At 52.9% G+C, this 13534-nt stretch overlaps 4 protein-coding genes and 1 non-coding gene across 6 annotated transcripts; 2 read left to right on the top strand and 3 right to left on the bottom strand.

Moving 5' to 3' along the window:
• Positions 1-175: 175 nt before the first annotated feature.
• On the top strand, positions 176-291 carry PV07_02339. The gene has a single exon (XR_001622139.1). It is a non-coding gene; the product is annotated as a 5S ribosomal RNA (ribosomal RNA).
• A 492-nt stretch (positions 292-783) lies between these two features.
• On the top strand, positions 784-2249 carry PV07_02338 (uncharacterized protein). Its single transcript, XM_016388942.1, has 2 exons — positions 784-2002; positions 2071-2249. Exons 1-2 carry the CDS (start codon positions 916-918, stop codon positions 2118-2120), a joined length of 1137 nt encoding a protein of 378 aa, XP_016255870.1. The 5' UTR covers positions 784-915; the 3' UTR covers positions 2121-2249.
• Positions 2183-5901, bottom strand: PV07_02337. Of its 2 annotated transcripts, XM_016388940.1 has the most exons (2): positions 5280-5901; positions 2183-5156 (listed from the first exon to the last, which is right to left on the bottom strand). In XM_016388940.1, exons 1-2 carry the CDS (start codon positions 5708-5710, stop codon positions 2285-2287), a joined length of 3303 nt encoding a protein of 1100 aa, XP_016255868.1. In that variant the 5' UTR covers positions 5711-5901; the 3' UTR covers positions 2183-2284. The 2 variants fall into 2 exon arrangements, with proteins under 2 accessions (XP_016255868.1, XP_016255869.1); XM_016388941.1 differs by having other exon boundaries at positions 2183-5901.
• A 237-nt stretch (positions 5902-6138) lies between these two features.
• Positions 6139-10800, bottom strand: PV07_02336 (uncharacterized protein). Its single transcript, XM_016388939.1, has 2 exons — positions 10223-10800; positions 6139-9875 (listed from the first exon to the last, which is right to left on the bottom strand). The coding sequence occupies exon 2, from the start codon at positions 9848-9850 to the stop codon at positions 7637-7639; it is 2214 nt and encodes a 737-aa protein (XP_016255867.1). The 5' UTR covers positions 9851-9875; positions 10223-10800; the 3' UTR covers positions 6139-7636.
• Positions 10801-10871: 71 nt separating this feature from the next.
• On the bottom strand, positions 10872-13363 carry PV07_02335 (uncharacterized protein). Its single transcript, XM_016388938.1, has 4 exons — positions 12980-13363; positions 12072-12926; positions 11863-12020; positions 10872-11806 (listed from the first exon to the last, which is right to left on the bottom strand). The coding sequence occupies exons 1-4, from the start codon at positions 13266-13268 to the stop codon at positions 11564-11566; spliced, it is 1545 nt and encodes a 514-aa protein (XP_016255866.1). The 5' UTR covers positions 13269-13363; the 3' UTR covers positions 10872-11563.
• Positions 13364-13534: the final 171 nt, after the last annotated feature.

Here is a 13534-nt window from a genome sequence, read left to right as displayed (position 1 = left end):
AGTGCTTCCCATGGTAGGCTCTGTGGGAAGGCATTGTTGAATCTTTGTAGAAGTTGGCCTGAGTCTGAACAATTCAACTAGTTGACCAGAGACGTCGAGTTAGAATGGGTCAATATCAATCCTCATGAGAGTGATTGTGAGCTTATAATATTTGTCAACACAATGTCTCCCGCAATCGACCATAGGATGTGGAAAACAGGGCTTCCCGTTCGCTCAGCCGTACTTAAGCCACATGCCGGTCAGTTAGTACTACCGTGGGTGACCAGGTGGGAATCCTGACTGTTGATTGTTTTTGTTTTTTTTTTTTCGAAGGGGTCTTCGATGCGTGTAAAATGACCGGAGATCTCATGTTCAAGGGCTCCTAGTATAAAAATCCAGGAGTCAATATCAAGACCGATATAGTAAGGTTCAAGGCCTGTGGCCTGGTGGTCGCCCACTGGTGCATCCAAAAGGTCGTGTGGGGAGGTATAAGTGCGGAGCACGGATAATATATACTCCGTCTTCCGCGTATAAACGTCGATACGTAACTGGAACGTCTATCCGACATGTCAGAGTATGTTTTTCCAGCCGGACGGAAAGATTAATCGTACAAATGAGCATTCGAAAGAACCATGTGCACCTAGTGCAAAGATCTTTCTCTACCCCGCAGATTCACAGGTGGCATGACCCTGCCCAGAGAAAAGCGCCCCCATGGGGACAAGATTGCCCGCTAGCACGTCTGGTGGCTGGGAGATCCTCGCGCAGGGCTGTACCCTCATGATGCGGATCGACCGACGGTGCAAAGCTACTTCGTCAAACTCAAAGTACTTCACCAATATATATCGAGTATTCGGTATACGTTGAACAGGCCGTCAGATACGCCATATAGTTTGTTGGGTAAGCAACTATCCGATTAACTGGGGGATAGAGTCCAAGATGAAGTTCCAACACGTCCTCAACGCCGGCCTCCTCTCCATCCTGCCGACGTCGCAATCCCAACCACCTCCACACACAGCAACTAGCCTGCCGTTCGACATCACGCCCGCGACGCCCGAGAACACGGCGAACTACACGCCGCCCGTCTTCCCGATCGCGCCGTTCAACAAGTACGCGCACAACCCGATCCTGCGGCCCAACCCGGCCGCGAACTGGGAGTCGGCGTACCTGTACAACCCGACGGCGATCGTGCTCAACGAGACCGTCTTCCTGCTGTACCGGGCGCAGAACGCGTCCAAGACGTCGTCCATCGGGCTGGCGTGGTCGGCCGACGGCGTCACCTTCACCCGCCTCGACCGCCCCGTCGTGTCCGCGACCGAGCCCTGGGAACACCGCGGCGGGACCGAGGACCCCCGCGTGGTCCGGGTCAACGGCACGTTCTACCTGACGTACACGGCGTACGACGGCGTGACGCCGCGGCTCTGCCTCGCCACGTCGACCGACCTGCTGCACTGGACCAAGTACCCGCCGCTGTTCCCTGGGTACCGGGACGTGGCGTACTCGGACGTCGACGCGCCCTCGCCGCGCACCGACTACTCCAAGTCCGGCGCCATCGTCCGCGAGCCGACCGCGGACGGGTTGTACCACATGTACTTCGGCGACAGCTTCTTCTACCACGCCACGTCGCGCGACCTCCTGAACTGGACCGCCCTGCCCTCGGACCAGTACTTCGCCAGCCCCGTCAACCCGTGGGAGAACCGGCTGATCGAGCCGGGCCCGCCGCCCGTCAAGACGCGCGACGGCAAGTGGCTGCTCATCTACAACGGCATGACCACGGGCCGCGTGGGGTATCCGCAGAACCAGTACTCGGTGGGCCAGATGCTCCTCGACCCCTCTGGCTCGTTTCGTCCGACCTTGAACGTGAGCGACGGAGTCTACCAGCCCGCATTGACAGATGGGCCGGTCGCGAGGCTGGAGAGACCAATATTGGTGCCCGAGGCGGACAATGAGCAGAAGGGCCAGGTGGACCAGGTGGTGTTTGCGGAGGGTCTGGTGCAGTTCAAGGGCAAGTGGTTCCTGTACTTTGGTAAGTCGGGGGTTGTTCCTTCGCAAGGAGGCAAGCATAAGACAATGTCTGGCTGACCACTATCGCAGGACAGGGAGACAGTGAACTGGGTGTAGCTATTGCAGATCAGCAACCTTGAGTGAACCAATGATAAAGACTTGTGAAGACTGAGATTAAGCAAAGACGCTCATATTGCATGCTGTCTGACCAAAACTGTTGAAACAAGCGGCCCGCTTCACATAGCTTCAACAACATTTTCACGGATTCATACTCACATTTCCTCAACTTTCCGGTTTTCTATTACTATGACTGATCCTCCTCGTGCCATTCTTCTGCACTATCAGAGTCCGACTCATTTCCAAAGTCCCATTGTCGTAGCAAGTCATTAAATCTCTCAGCGTTCATCTCGTGGATTTCGCCTCTTGCTTTCTCATGGCCCTCCCATATCGTCTGCGGGATTGGAAGCTCTCGGATTTCTTCGTCAGAAAAGCCCGCTGCGCGTAGAGCGTCGATTCCATTGTCAAAAAATCTCGGATTGTCGCGATCATGCGCGACATACGTAGATCCCCGGTAGTAAAGTCGAAGGCTCTGGAAGAACTTGAAAAAGGACGGTGTCCCTGGTAGAAACTGATTATCCACTTCAAGGTTCTCTGATGCCAATGTGCACCATGTGTTTGGCGGTGCAAATGCGACCAAGGTTCGTTTCTCGCTGATCGCGCCTTCTTGGCGCAGTAGATCTGCCATCGAGGTTTCTGGACCGAGCGGGATAAGATCACATGCCTTGGCCCGCAACAGCGCGAATGGCCTTTTCGAGGTCTCGAGGGTATTTTCATGCCCGAAGGAACCAGAGTTTCTGATAAACAAACATTGAAGCCATGGTTTCGGGTCAGCCCCAGCCTTGAGGAAAGCAGACAGAAGTTGCTGTGAAGCATGGAGATCGTAGCTTCTGGTCACCCACATAATTATGAGAGTGACTGTCCAGATCGTCCAGAGGCGCATTGAATCACGCTTATAGGAGATTGGAAATAACGTTGAATTCGGATCAGCCCCCAGTTCCAGCAATAGAATTGCGTTTGAATAGGCGGGCCTAGGGCATTCTATCCTCAGGTTGCCAATGCAGGCGCGAAGGAGGCCAGTCAAGTAATTTCTGTCATGAATCAAGCCCGAAGTCTCCAGCTTGTGCTTGGTGTAGGCTGGATGACCGAATTGAAGAAAAGCTTTAGTAAAATCCAGTTCTTCCGAGTCGGCCTGGAAAGGATCTTCGCTTCTCGTTGATTGCCTTTCCTTCCAAATCCCCAGGAATTTGAGTTTCGTGAGTATTTCCTCCAGCTGCACAAACATTGCACAGGCGACTCCGGTATCGGTATCCAGATAAGCTCGAAATAGAGAATGGTCTGGAATATATTCCATCCCTTCTTCCAGGTTTGGCCCTAGGTCTATTGCGCCCAGTAGGATCAGAACAAGAGTGGATTTAGACTGCCTTATGAAGAGTTCGTGTTTCGACAGTGGTTGGGCTTGGAGCAATTGCTTGCCTGACTCGGTCTGAAGATATTCCAGGGCAGACCGGTGCAGAAACGACACATACCACTTCCGGTGACTTGTCTGAATCTCAAAGAGTCTGTTGATGGTGCCTGGGTGTCGCCCGAGGTCCGTCTTCTCCAGTTCACGCCGCCAAAGTTGATCCTCATTCACTCTCTGTTCCCTTTCCTCATCACTGCCCTCATCGATTTCCTCAAGACCCCGGTGATGTATTTCGAGAAATCCTGCGCAGCGTGTGAGGATTCTTCTTGTCAATCTTTCACGATCTAATCCTTCTCCAAAGCTTCCCAAGTCCCATCTTGCCGGTGTGTCCAGATATATTTCTTGGATCCTTTCGTCGCAGGCAATCGTCACTTCGATCAACGAATGACCAGGAAATTTTCGGACGAATTGTAGATACGCTGCAGCTTCTCTAGCGTAGAGAGGGTGATCAAGTGCCGAACGCTTCCACATGTGTTCGTAGAGATTGAAAATCCCTTGCGGCATTTGCTCCAGCCGCCTCATTAACGTCTGCCAGTCGTCATCTTTCCTGATGCCTCGAATGAGAGATTCGACCGTCAAGCGAACCCATAAGAAAACACCTTCCGCCTCGTACACAACCTTGTCAATTAGACTGGACATCCCCTGTGATGCCAGAGTAGGAAGCCGGGGAGCATTCTCGGCCGACACACTTTTCACAAGTTTGTCTTCGACATACAGCGTTATATCGGGCTCAGTAAGATCTTGAAGCTTGAGTTTTGGGCAGGGCGTATATAGCGATTCCAGACTGGTGGATGGCCGACTTGACATACATATCTTTGTCTGTTGACGGACTCGGAAAACTCCAATGATATCTCGTAAGGCACCAAACTGGTCCTCTAACCCTTGAAATTCGTCTAGGCCGTCAAGAAAGAGACAAATAGGATTCTGTACAGCTTGGACCAGCGACTGAAGAAGACGTAGTAATTGCTTTTGAGTCCAAACAGTAGGCATTGGTGGCGAGACCTTCTGGAGGATATTCGACCAGATGTGAATTGCGACAGTAGCATCCATCGAGTCCAGGGTTTTCCAGATTAAAGAACGCAGAAGGCCCAATTGATTCTTCTGTAGATCGACCCCTGCTTCCCAGAAAAAGAAAGCGATGATGAGTGGATGTACATCGGCGAATTTACGTTCGAATGCTGCTCGAGTTCGGGCATCCTGGACCAGAAAGTTCATCAGAGTACTCTTGCCGCTACCCGCCTTACCAAGGACCCAATATATCGGATTATCATCTTGAGTCCACGCGAGGAAACTGTCCCATGGTCTTTCCCTCTGTGCAGTTTCGTCGAAGATCCATTCAAAGGTCTTCACATGTGCGTCTTCAATGTTATCCTGTCGCTGGTTAATCGCTGGGAAATACAAGCTTTCCATGAAACTGTCATATTTGGCCCGTAATTTCTGAGTGTCTGAGAAATCGTCAAGTTTTGTTTCGATGTGAAGCCTGGTGAGGTTATGCTCTAGCGTCGTGTGAGCTTTCACGTCTTCGGCACTTGTGTTAATGAGATTTGTAACCACAGTGTTACCGGCGTTGATCTCTGCAAAGATTTTCCGCTGCCAGTCGTCTAGCTGAGTCAGGATGTCTGTCTGTCGCGCTGCCAGAGTGCCCAGATTTTGACTAGAAGAGTCCGTCAGTAGACATAAACGCGCGGCCGTCATAATTCCTGGCCAAATATGAATAGTTTGATGAATGGTGGCGTTCTAATGATGATGTGCGCTCAACCGCTTGTAGGAGACATACCTCAGGTGGACTAGAATCGTGGAGTCCAACACACCGGCGTACTCGTCGACTTTGCGTTTCAACGCTTCGATGCGCTCTGATTTCCATTTGGCTTTGATAGTTTTGCCCCAGGTGGAAAGTCGACTTGATCCCGGTCCAACCTTGATCTTTTCGAGCTCTTTCTCGAGCTCTTCTGCAGACTGGATGCAATTTCTGCTCAACTCGCTAAGATCCACCCCACTTTGTAGGAGCGGGAACTTTGGAGCATTTGACAACGAATCCTGAAGGGACTTGTTGCATTTCACCAGGTGCTGGGCGCTGTGTCGCAGCTCGTCTGCTCTGGCTGTCGTGCCACGTTCGCGAAATTGGGTGTAGATCTCGTAGGCTTTCCAGGAAGCATCAACAACCTGGATGACGTTACATGCCAGCCCGAAGGCGGCCAATGCTTCCATATTTTAGGGCTGGAGCTTTCTGGTGGGAGGAGGAGAGTAGCTTGCTGCCTATCGACACTCAGCCTTACTCGGGAAAGTGGAGGAAATTGTTTCGGCAATTGCAGCCCGGAATATCATTGACTCGAGCAGTCGGGGGCCAGTTGATGGCTGATACGAGGATTGAAAGGGCATGTCAAGAGAGAGAATTGTCAATGATGGCAGAGATGGGGGAAGAGATGAAGTGGTGGAAATGTGGCTGAGATCGAATCGAAGGCTGCCACGTCAATCAAGGCACAGCCTCGTGGATTGCCTGCGCCACATGCCTAGTTCGGGGGAGGAACGAGGCTGAATTGGAGGGAGGCCATCAAAGACATGTGCCATTCACTGTCTTCGTCGTCGTCGCCGCTTGGAAAAGAACGAACAATTACACAGGGAGAATCCAAAGGTTTGTCGGGCTGAATCCTGATATTTCGGTATCTATCCAAGACTGCTATCTTCCTACGTGACCAAACTTGTCATCCCGCCTCTTTGTAGCGCTCTAGCAGGACAGAGGCACGCAGATTGACAACAACCCAGACAATTCTGGACCCAGCCCACGGCTTTTCTTTTTTTCCTTTTTTTCTTTTTTCGGTTGGGGTTGAGGGAAGGGGTTCTCGGAGCAAGGCTCGCGAGCCCGCACCCTCCGCCATAGGCCTCTGCATACCGGAGAAATCGGATGCTGCATGCTGGAATCCGATCCACCAGAAGCTTATGGAGGAGGGCGCCTTCTTCGAAGCGATACCACAGCTGGCTGACTTCCAACAAGTCCCGACTGCATGATTGGCTCGTGGGATACATGCATTGAGAGACCAATCAGGAATTGATGGACACAGTCGAGCACACTGGAAGCAGCATGCCAAATCTCGTTTCGAAGGCGAACTCATTCGTGTTGGAGCCAGACCATCTCATCCTGCCATCTCACCGAAGCCTCAGCTTTCGACTTTCTCCGACGATCAGTGAAGAGACAATGGCTGCGGTTGAAACGCGAAGTCTCCGAGATGACAATAAAAAAAGGCTAGACGGCAACGGCAAATGAGGGCCTCAACATCCAAGCACACATCAACGACAATCCATGAGATATCCCTCGAGACCATAGCTCGACAACAAAAAGGAGTCCGGGTTGGAAGAGCCTACACAACATCATCCAAAAGGATGAAGGGGGCTCTAACCCAACGTGTGTCCGAACGTCCTGTGCAAGACCTGCTTCGTCCTCGAGATACCACTCGTGACTCGCTCTCGAATGAGAGGAATAGAGGGTATATAGATCGAAAGGACTTATAATTCCACTCCATCACGCGACTCCGGCTGCGATAAAACGGCACAGTGTCTCATCGCAACACCAAAAGCCTTGCTTGACACCGTGTCACAGAGTAACAAGGCGCGACAGCCACTGTAGGGTTGTAGGGCTATCGGAAGGTCGGCGGAGAAGAGAGCAGGGTGTCTCTCAACCAGAGGAAGAGAGAACCACGCTGCGCCACCGGAGAAGGGGCAGGGAAGGAACTCGAGTCCCTCGGTGCTGACCTTGAGGAAATCATCTTCGCTGTGGCCTGAAAGTAAAAGCCCGGGCATCTTCCTGTTGTTTCCTTTCGTTTCGACAAGGCGCCCGGGCGGTTGTTAAGCCGTAACAAAGAAGATGTCCTCCACAAAGCATGTCATCATTCAACACCACACACGCATTACCAATGCCACCCGTTTGTTCTCGTTTTCTCACTGATGTCCTCAATCGGAATTCCATTATTTCTCCACAAATGTTCTTTTGCTCTCCGCTGTATGGCAACTCTAGAGAGGCTTGTCCAGTTAAAATCTGGCACGAAGTTTTGACATGCTCAAAATCTTGTCGTACATATCTCGTTATGTTTGGGCGGCTGTAGTCCCGACAATGCAAAAACTCAATTCAATGTCTCCATCTCAGTTCCCATTCCAGATACTCCGGCGTTTGCTGTCGAGCTGCGGCTGCTGCGACTCTTGGTATACTCGGCGTCCAGCGAACCCTAGCTTTGAATCTTGATAGTCCTCTTCAAGCGCCACGGACTTTTCGGGCGGCGTATACTTTGGTGCGGGTGACAATGGCCGGGAACTATTGACATTGGCCAATGGGATATCCGCAAATTCAGCATACCGCCCTTGACTATCGGAGCGAAAGTCACTGCTCGTTGCGCGGCTCGAAGAGAATGCTGGCGCACCACCTTCGCCGCGGACTTTGTCTCGCCTGCCCCAGAGCATCAATGCTCGGACAATGCCCATGAGCACGACTGAGACCCAGACAAGCAGGATGACGGCTGAGATGATCGCTTCCGTCCGAATAGTATCCTCCAGTTCGTCGATGAATCTTGCGACAGCCTCCGAAATCTTGTCGCTTGTGGTGTCCCCCGGACTCGCGAGAAATGAGTCGGAGGGATTGCTGGAGTCCGCCAGGCTGGCTACGGCGCCTAGACTGAAGGTATCATTCGGAAGCAGTGGAAAGTCGATGTGCGCGTTATCATGAACCCAGGTGAGACCCTTCTCGATGCCCTGGATCTTGAGCAAGACAAGGCAGTTAAGAACCTCCATGATTGGGTCGTACAATATTGTCCCGCCGAATGTGGTGTTGAGGACCTGTGTCGTTTCGTCCACAAATGCGTTAAGTGTGTCGTTGATCGCGGTCGTGGACGTGTTCACCCAACCCAGCATGTTTTGATTGATATCCTTGCTCGTGGCGGCAATGGCTGCGTTGGTACCAATGGCCCACTGTTCAGAGGCATTGTTGAGTTGCGCAACCACCTTGTCGGAAAAGGCACCGACTTGATTGGTGAGGTCCGGCACTTCCTTTTCCAGGGCACGGAGCAGGATCGCTTGACAGGCGCAGGAGAACAGGCCTGCTATGGCGAGCGCGAGCACAAACAATGCGGCGTCAGAGGTAGCGTACGCAACAACCCAACGAACGAGGTCCTTTTTGCGTTGGGACTGGAATGTGTTGGATAACTTGATTCCAGCTGCCGATGTGTAGGGGCGGCTGACCAGGTAGACAACGTCCAAAGGGTCACGAGCGTCGGAACTGACCAATTGACTACGTTGTTGCATTTTCTGCCATCGCTTCATTTCGCGCCACGCCATTGGGATCATGGCGAGGATTGCCAGGGTAAGCAGCACGCCGATGAAGATTCTACGTGCGAGAGCAGCCACGTCGACCAACCCGTCGAAGAAGTCGTTGATCCCGTCGTTGTCACTGCAGAAAGTGAGTTGCTCTTTCTCTGGGACCGGGAACACGGATCGGTTGAAGGTATAGTTGCCCACATATTCGTTCATGAGCTGCTTGACTTCTTCGAAGGGAAGGCGGATGATGCTTTCGGTGAAATTCTTGACCTGGGCGAAAGTGGGGATTGAGTTGTTGAGTTTCTGCAGGTCGGCATCAAGGTTGGCTGGGAGTTTGAGATTCTTCAATGAATTCATTTCGGAAGTGAGATTGAGAGGAGCCGGTTGGTCAACAGTTTGGCCGAAGGCAATGAAGCTCTCGAGTTTACCGATGAAACTGTTGTAGGCATCCTCGAATGTTTTGACAGCGCCCGACAAGTCGGTTCCGAGATTTTGTGTAAGTTTGTTGAGACCATCTTGTGCAGAGTCGAGGGCTCCGATGACGGAATGCAAACTGCCGCTGACAGCAAAAGTGATCAGGCAGAGGTAGGTGTTGGTCATCATGCCGATCACGAAGACCACAATCTCTTCCACTGCCGTGACACTCATCGTGGTCATCTGAATCAGACCGTTGACCGACTTCTCGATGCCGGTCGCCGCAACCTCGTTCACGCCCTGAGACATGTAGTGAGGCATAGAAGCCATGGCGGAGCCCATCGATTCGACGTCGGAACAGGCAGACAGCGCTTCGCGTCGCGCAGAGCCCAAATTGTTGTCGATTCCAGAGATTGCGATAAGGGTGCGAGCCAGGACAAGTAGGAGGAGAATGGTCCATCGATTGAGCCATATCTGTGATAATCGAGCCCGGAGGCCAAGGTAGGGTGTGATGGATGGTGCAGTGTGTGGTAGCGACCGAGGTGGGCCTTGGTCGGAGTAGTAGTCTCGTATCTCATGGCTGCCGGCAGGCATGGATGGAGGAGCGCCAGCCGCAAGGGCCGACGGGGCAGACATGTTGCAGAAATCGACGGGAAATTATCTAGTGTTCGAGTTCAAGTAAGTATCTTGATTGCTTTGAAAGTCGTGTCGACGTGTACAAGTAGATGATATTGCAAGATCAGAGAAAGAAACCGACTCGGCCAAGAGGGTGGTGATACAAGTGACAAGGCAGATTAATCGACAAAGGCAGTCATCAAGACTCGGGCAGCGAGAATGCTATTTATGACACAAACAAAGGAGACTCGTGACATGCAAGAGAGTAGAGGCAGCCAACAATGGCGAGGGAAGTGAATGGAGGACTATAGACAAAGAACAAACAAAGAACGGGGGGGATAATAAGAACAATAAGGCTCAATGAGATGCGAGCAGGATTCTGCCAGTACGTACCGCTTTCCCCATCGACCTCGACCCCATGTTGCAGGCGCACCACCAACACGCGACAAGAGGCTCTTCTGAATATTGCGAGATAGATTGAGGTCGTTTCAAAAGAGTTGCCACATGCGGTGGTGCAGGAATATCGGCTGGTGGTGATGTTTCCAGACCAAAAGTTGGCGCGCAGTCTAGAAATAGCGCCGCCAGGCTGAAGAAGCGCCCACCAACCATCTCATCCATGCTGCTCCCACGTCCGACACGCGCTCGCACGTGAGAGTCGAAGATGAAACCAGATCGCACGGGAAGTGAGATGGCACAGTGGATTCTTCTTCAGATTGCCTCGCCATCTCCCCAGCTGCCACCAAAACCCCGTTCCAACACCGCAGCGACCCGTCGCAGTCGTGACGTAGCTCAGGAACACTAATTGCCGCCGAGGACGTGAATCAGTTGTAGACCGACGGACGGACGCAGCATAGGAGGAGGAGGTGGTGGTGCGAGGCTGGGAAGGGAGACACCAACGAAGCAATCCGATATTCCCAAATGGTGCCTACCAGGAGGAAAACAGGCGACGACGAGGTGAGGCACGAAGCAGGGTTTTTAAAGGATCGACCAAGATTCGGGGGAAATCAGCCACGGGATCGGCGGCTTGTTTTTCCTGTGGCGTCTGGAAGGTGGGGCAGCAACGGCGATGATGTCATTCCATGATTCAAGCCTCAACGAGCTTTACTACTTGCGGCCTACTGCCCCTTGCATCACTGCTCAGCCCTCCCATCATCTGCCACGTGACGAGGCTGCCAACACATACAAGTACAGCCGAGCGGAGTTGCATGTTAATACTTGTACCTACGGTATTCACATGGTAGAAGTCGAATGTCGTGCGCCGAGGGATGCAAACCCCAATATGGTACTTGAAGCTATGTTGATCAACACAATGCAAGGTGGCGAATGTCAACTAGCACTCCCATGCCGTTCCCCGGTATATGGGTGGTCGTTCATCATCTCGTCTTGCTCGTCACCTGTAGCTGGCACAAAGGCCCGAAGATGGCGGCACGTGGAGCTTGGTCGAGTCGCAAGTGCGAACAACGGTCAGGAACGAGAAGGAGGCGTGTCACACCAACAGAGACGTGTGTGAGTGTACAGCGATATCATGCGAAGCCAGAACTTGCAAGGTCGACGGTGGTTTCGAAGGAGGTGGGTCACAGCATGTGCGAAGATTGGCCAAGTCAGCATGGCGAGCACTCATCCGGACGTCGAGGAGGCGAGAGCATGGTCGTCAAGGGGTTTAGAGATCATCCAGCAACGACGTCGAAATTCCACAGTCACGAGCCAGGTCACGGTTGGTCCACTCAACGCGCCTTATCGTTGCTCACCTTGACCTTGGCCACCTTGTTGTTGAGCCGCCATGGCTGCATACCACATCTGAAGGTAGTTCTGGTAGCCCCCATACGCGGCATATGGGTCTGCCGCCCCAGCAGCTGGGGGCGGCGCAACGCCCTGGGCCACGCCGACCGCAGCAGGAGGATATGTGGGCTGTTGTCCTGGGTACCTGTCCGCATAGTCGTCGCGACCTTCACGTTCACGAGCTTGTGTTCGAGCACGCTGGAACAAGTTAGCGAAATTGCATCACCAAGGGCCACGCCACGGCGACCACTTACTACAACGTCAACTTTCTCCATGATGGCACGTTTGGCCGCATCGATGGCGTGCCGGCTGCCAATGAGACCAATTTCGCGTTCAATATCTCGTCCAGCAGCAGGCGAGACATTGATTTTGCACCCTGTTTGATTCTGCATATCACGAATAGACTCACCCCCTGCAAGGAGATTAGTTGGGTATCACGTCGCATAAATGACTTGAAACATACCTTTGCCGATGATCATACCCACTGCCTCGCCGGGTACGACGATACTGTCATTGATCTTGCTGTGCGAGTCCTCGCGCTCACGGTGGAGGTCTTTGATGCTGATGCCTTTTTGATCACTCTCCACAATTTCCAGTATCAAATCTCTTGCGTACTGCTGAGCCGACGCGCTGCCGATAAGGTTGACAGGTCGCATGCCATTTACACTCTTGTTTTCTCCGACGATGTTGACATGGCACCCGCTTCGATCTTGCAAATCTCGAATGGTTTCTCCGCCTCGGCCAATAATCAAGCCCACTGTTCGGTCAGGGACCATCATTTGAAGGCTGTCACCCTCTTTGGTAGTCGTGACCTTGGTTTGGTTGGTGCGCGACTTGTCCTGCCCCCTCTTTACAACCTCGTTGTCGTCAATGATCCTGAAAATCTCGGCTTTGGCAGCTGCCCGTGCGGCTCGACTGCCAGATATTCTACAGTGTCGTTGAGGGCCTGGAACTTCGGGTCCATCCATAAATTGGACGCGGGCGCCCGTGGTGTTTTCAACCCTGCGCAGGTTTTCTCCGGAGCGCCCGATGATAAGGCCAACTACGCCTTTGTCAAGCGGTAGAATTTCCGAATCACCTTCCCCTCCTCGGTCGAGACCTGGTGACCGATCGTCGCGATATCGTCCAGGAGAATAACGCCCACCTCTTGGAGACAACGAGCGCTCTCTGTTGTATCCGCGGTCATTCCCGCGTCGTTCATCTCTGTAGGCATTGTAGACGTCGCGATAGCCCTCGCGGTGCGGAGGGGACCGAGAGGGTGACCTTGAGCGTCGGTATGCTCTGCTTCCAGTGCGAAGATCGGAAGGGTTAATGGGTGCTATACAGCAACAGTCAATGAGCGTCTCGAAAGTCCAAACGGGTCTCGCGTACGTCTACTTGGGTCATAAGACAAGCCCTTTTCGGCAGCTATGCCCCGAGCTTTGGCAACGGCATCGGCAATGCTGACAGAGCCCGAGCTGACTGGTTTTATGTTGGTCAGATCAACACTCCCAGAGTGTATGGGCTGAGGTAGACCGTAGGGTGGTGCACTGCCTGGAGGAGTGGCGTACTGAGGCGGAGGGTAGGGAGCACCAGGAACCGGTGGAGGGGGAGCGGCTTGCGGAGTGCTCCCTTGTCTTTGTGCCGCCAACGCGGCGAGGATGTTGCTAAGGTCTGCCATCTACTATGAAAGCGCAATAACGGGCAGGTTGCAGCAAACAGAGACGACGGTAAAAGAAGAGCACGTAGTCGAATACGAAAGGGTAGTCGGAGTCAATAAGGTGGGTGATGGTGCTCAGGAAAACCTAGGCGTTGATGGCGCAGGTGGGGGCATCGGGTTGGTCTCGGATCACATGATTGAACTAACCGTAAATGGATTAAGCGGACATGCTCCAGTCTAGTAGAGCAGGCGAGCACCCCTTTTCCAACATCATTCTTCCAAGATCA

Source organism: Cladophialophora immunda (genome assembly GCF_000835495.1).
Source record: "Cladophialophora immunda strain CBS 83496 unplaced genomic scaffold supercont1.1, whole genome shotgun sequence".
NCBI classification, from domain to species: Eukaryota; Fungi; Ascomycota; class Eurotiomycetes; order Chaetothyriales; family Herpotrichiellaceae; genus Cladophialophora; species Cladophialophora immunda.
This window is presented reverse-complemented; position numbering and strand designations above follow the sequence as displayed.

Bases quoted from the DNA above. Each gene is read 5' to 3' on its own strand.
- PV07_02338 (XM_016388942.1), top strand. From the start codon at position 916: ATGAAGTTCCAACACGTCCTCAACGCCGGCCTCCTCTCCATCCTGCCG. The intron at 2,003-2,070 runs GTAAGTCGGGGG...CCACTATCGCAG, and splicing joins CAAGTGGTTCCTGTACTTTG to GACAGGGAGACAGTGAACTG.
- PV07_02337 (XM_016388940.1), bottom strand. From the start codon at position 5,710: ATGGAAGCATTGGCCGCCTTCGGGCTGGCATGTAACGTCATCCAGGTT. The intron at 5,157-5,279 runs GTATGTCTCCTA...GGACTCTTCTAG, and splicing joins ACGATTCTAGTCCACCTGAG to TCAAAATCTGGGCACTCTGG.
- PV07_02336 (XM_016388939.1), bottom strand. From the start codon at position 9,850: ATGTCTGCCCCGTCGGCCCTTGCGGCTGGCGCTCCTCCATCCATGCCT.
- PV07_02335 (XM_016388938.1), bottom strand. From the start codon at position 13,268: ATGGCAGACCTTAGCAACATCCTCGCCGCGTTGGCGGCACAAAGACAA. The intron at 12,927-12,979 runs GTACGCGAGACC...GTTGCTGTATAG, and splicing joins GTCTTATGACCCAAGTAGAC to CACCCATTAACCCTTCCGAT. The intron at 12,021-12,071 runs GTATGTTTCAAG...ATCTCCTTGCAG, and splicing joins GGGTATGATCATCGGCAAAG to GGGGTGAGTCTATTCGTGAT.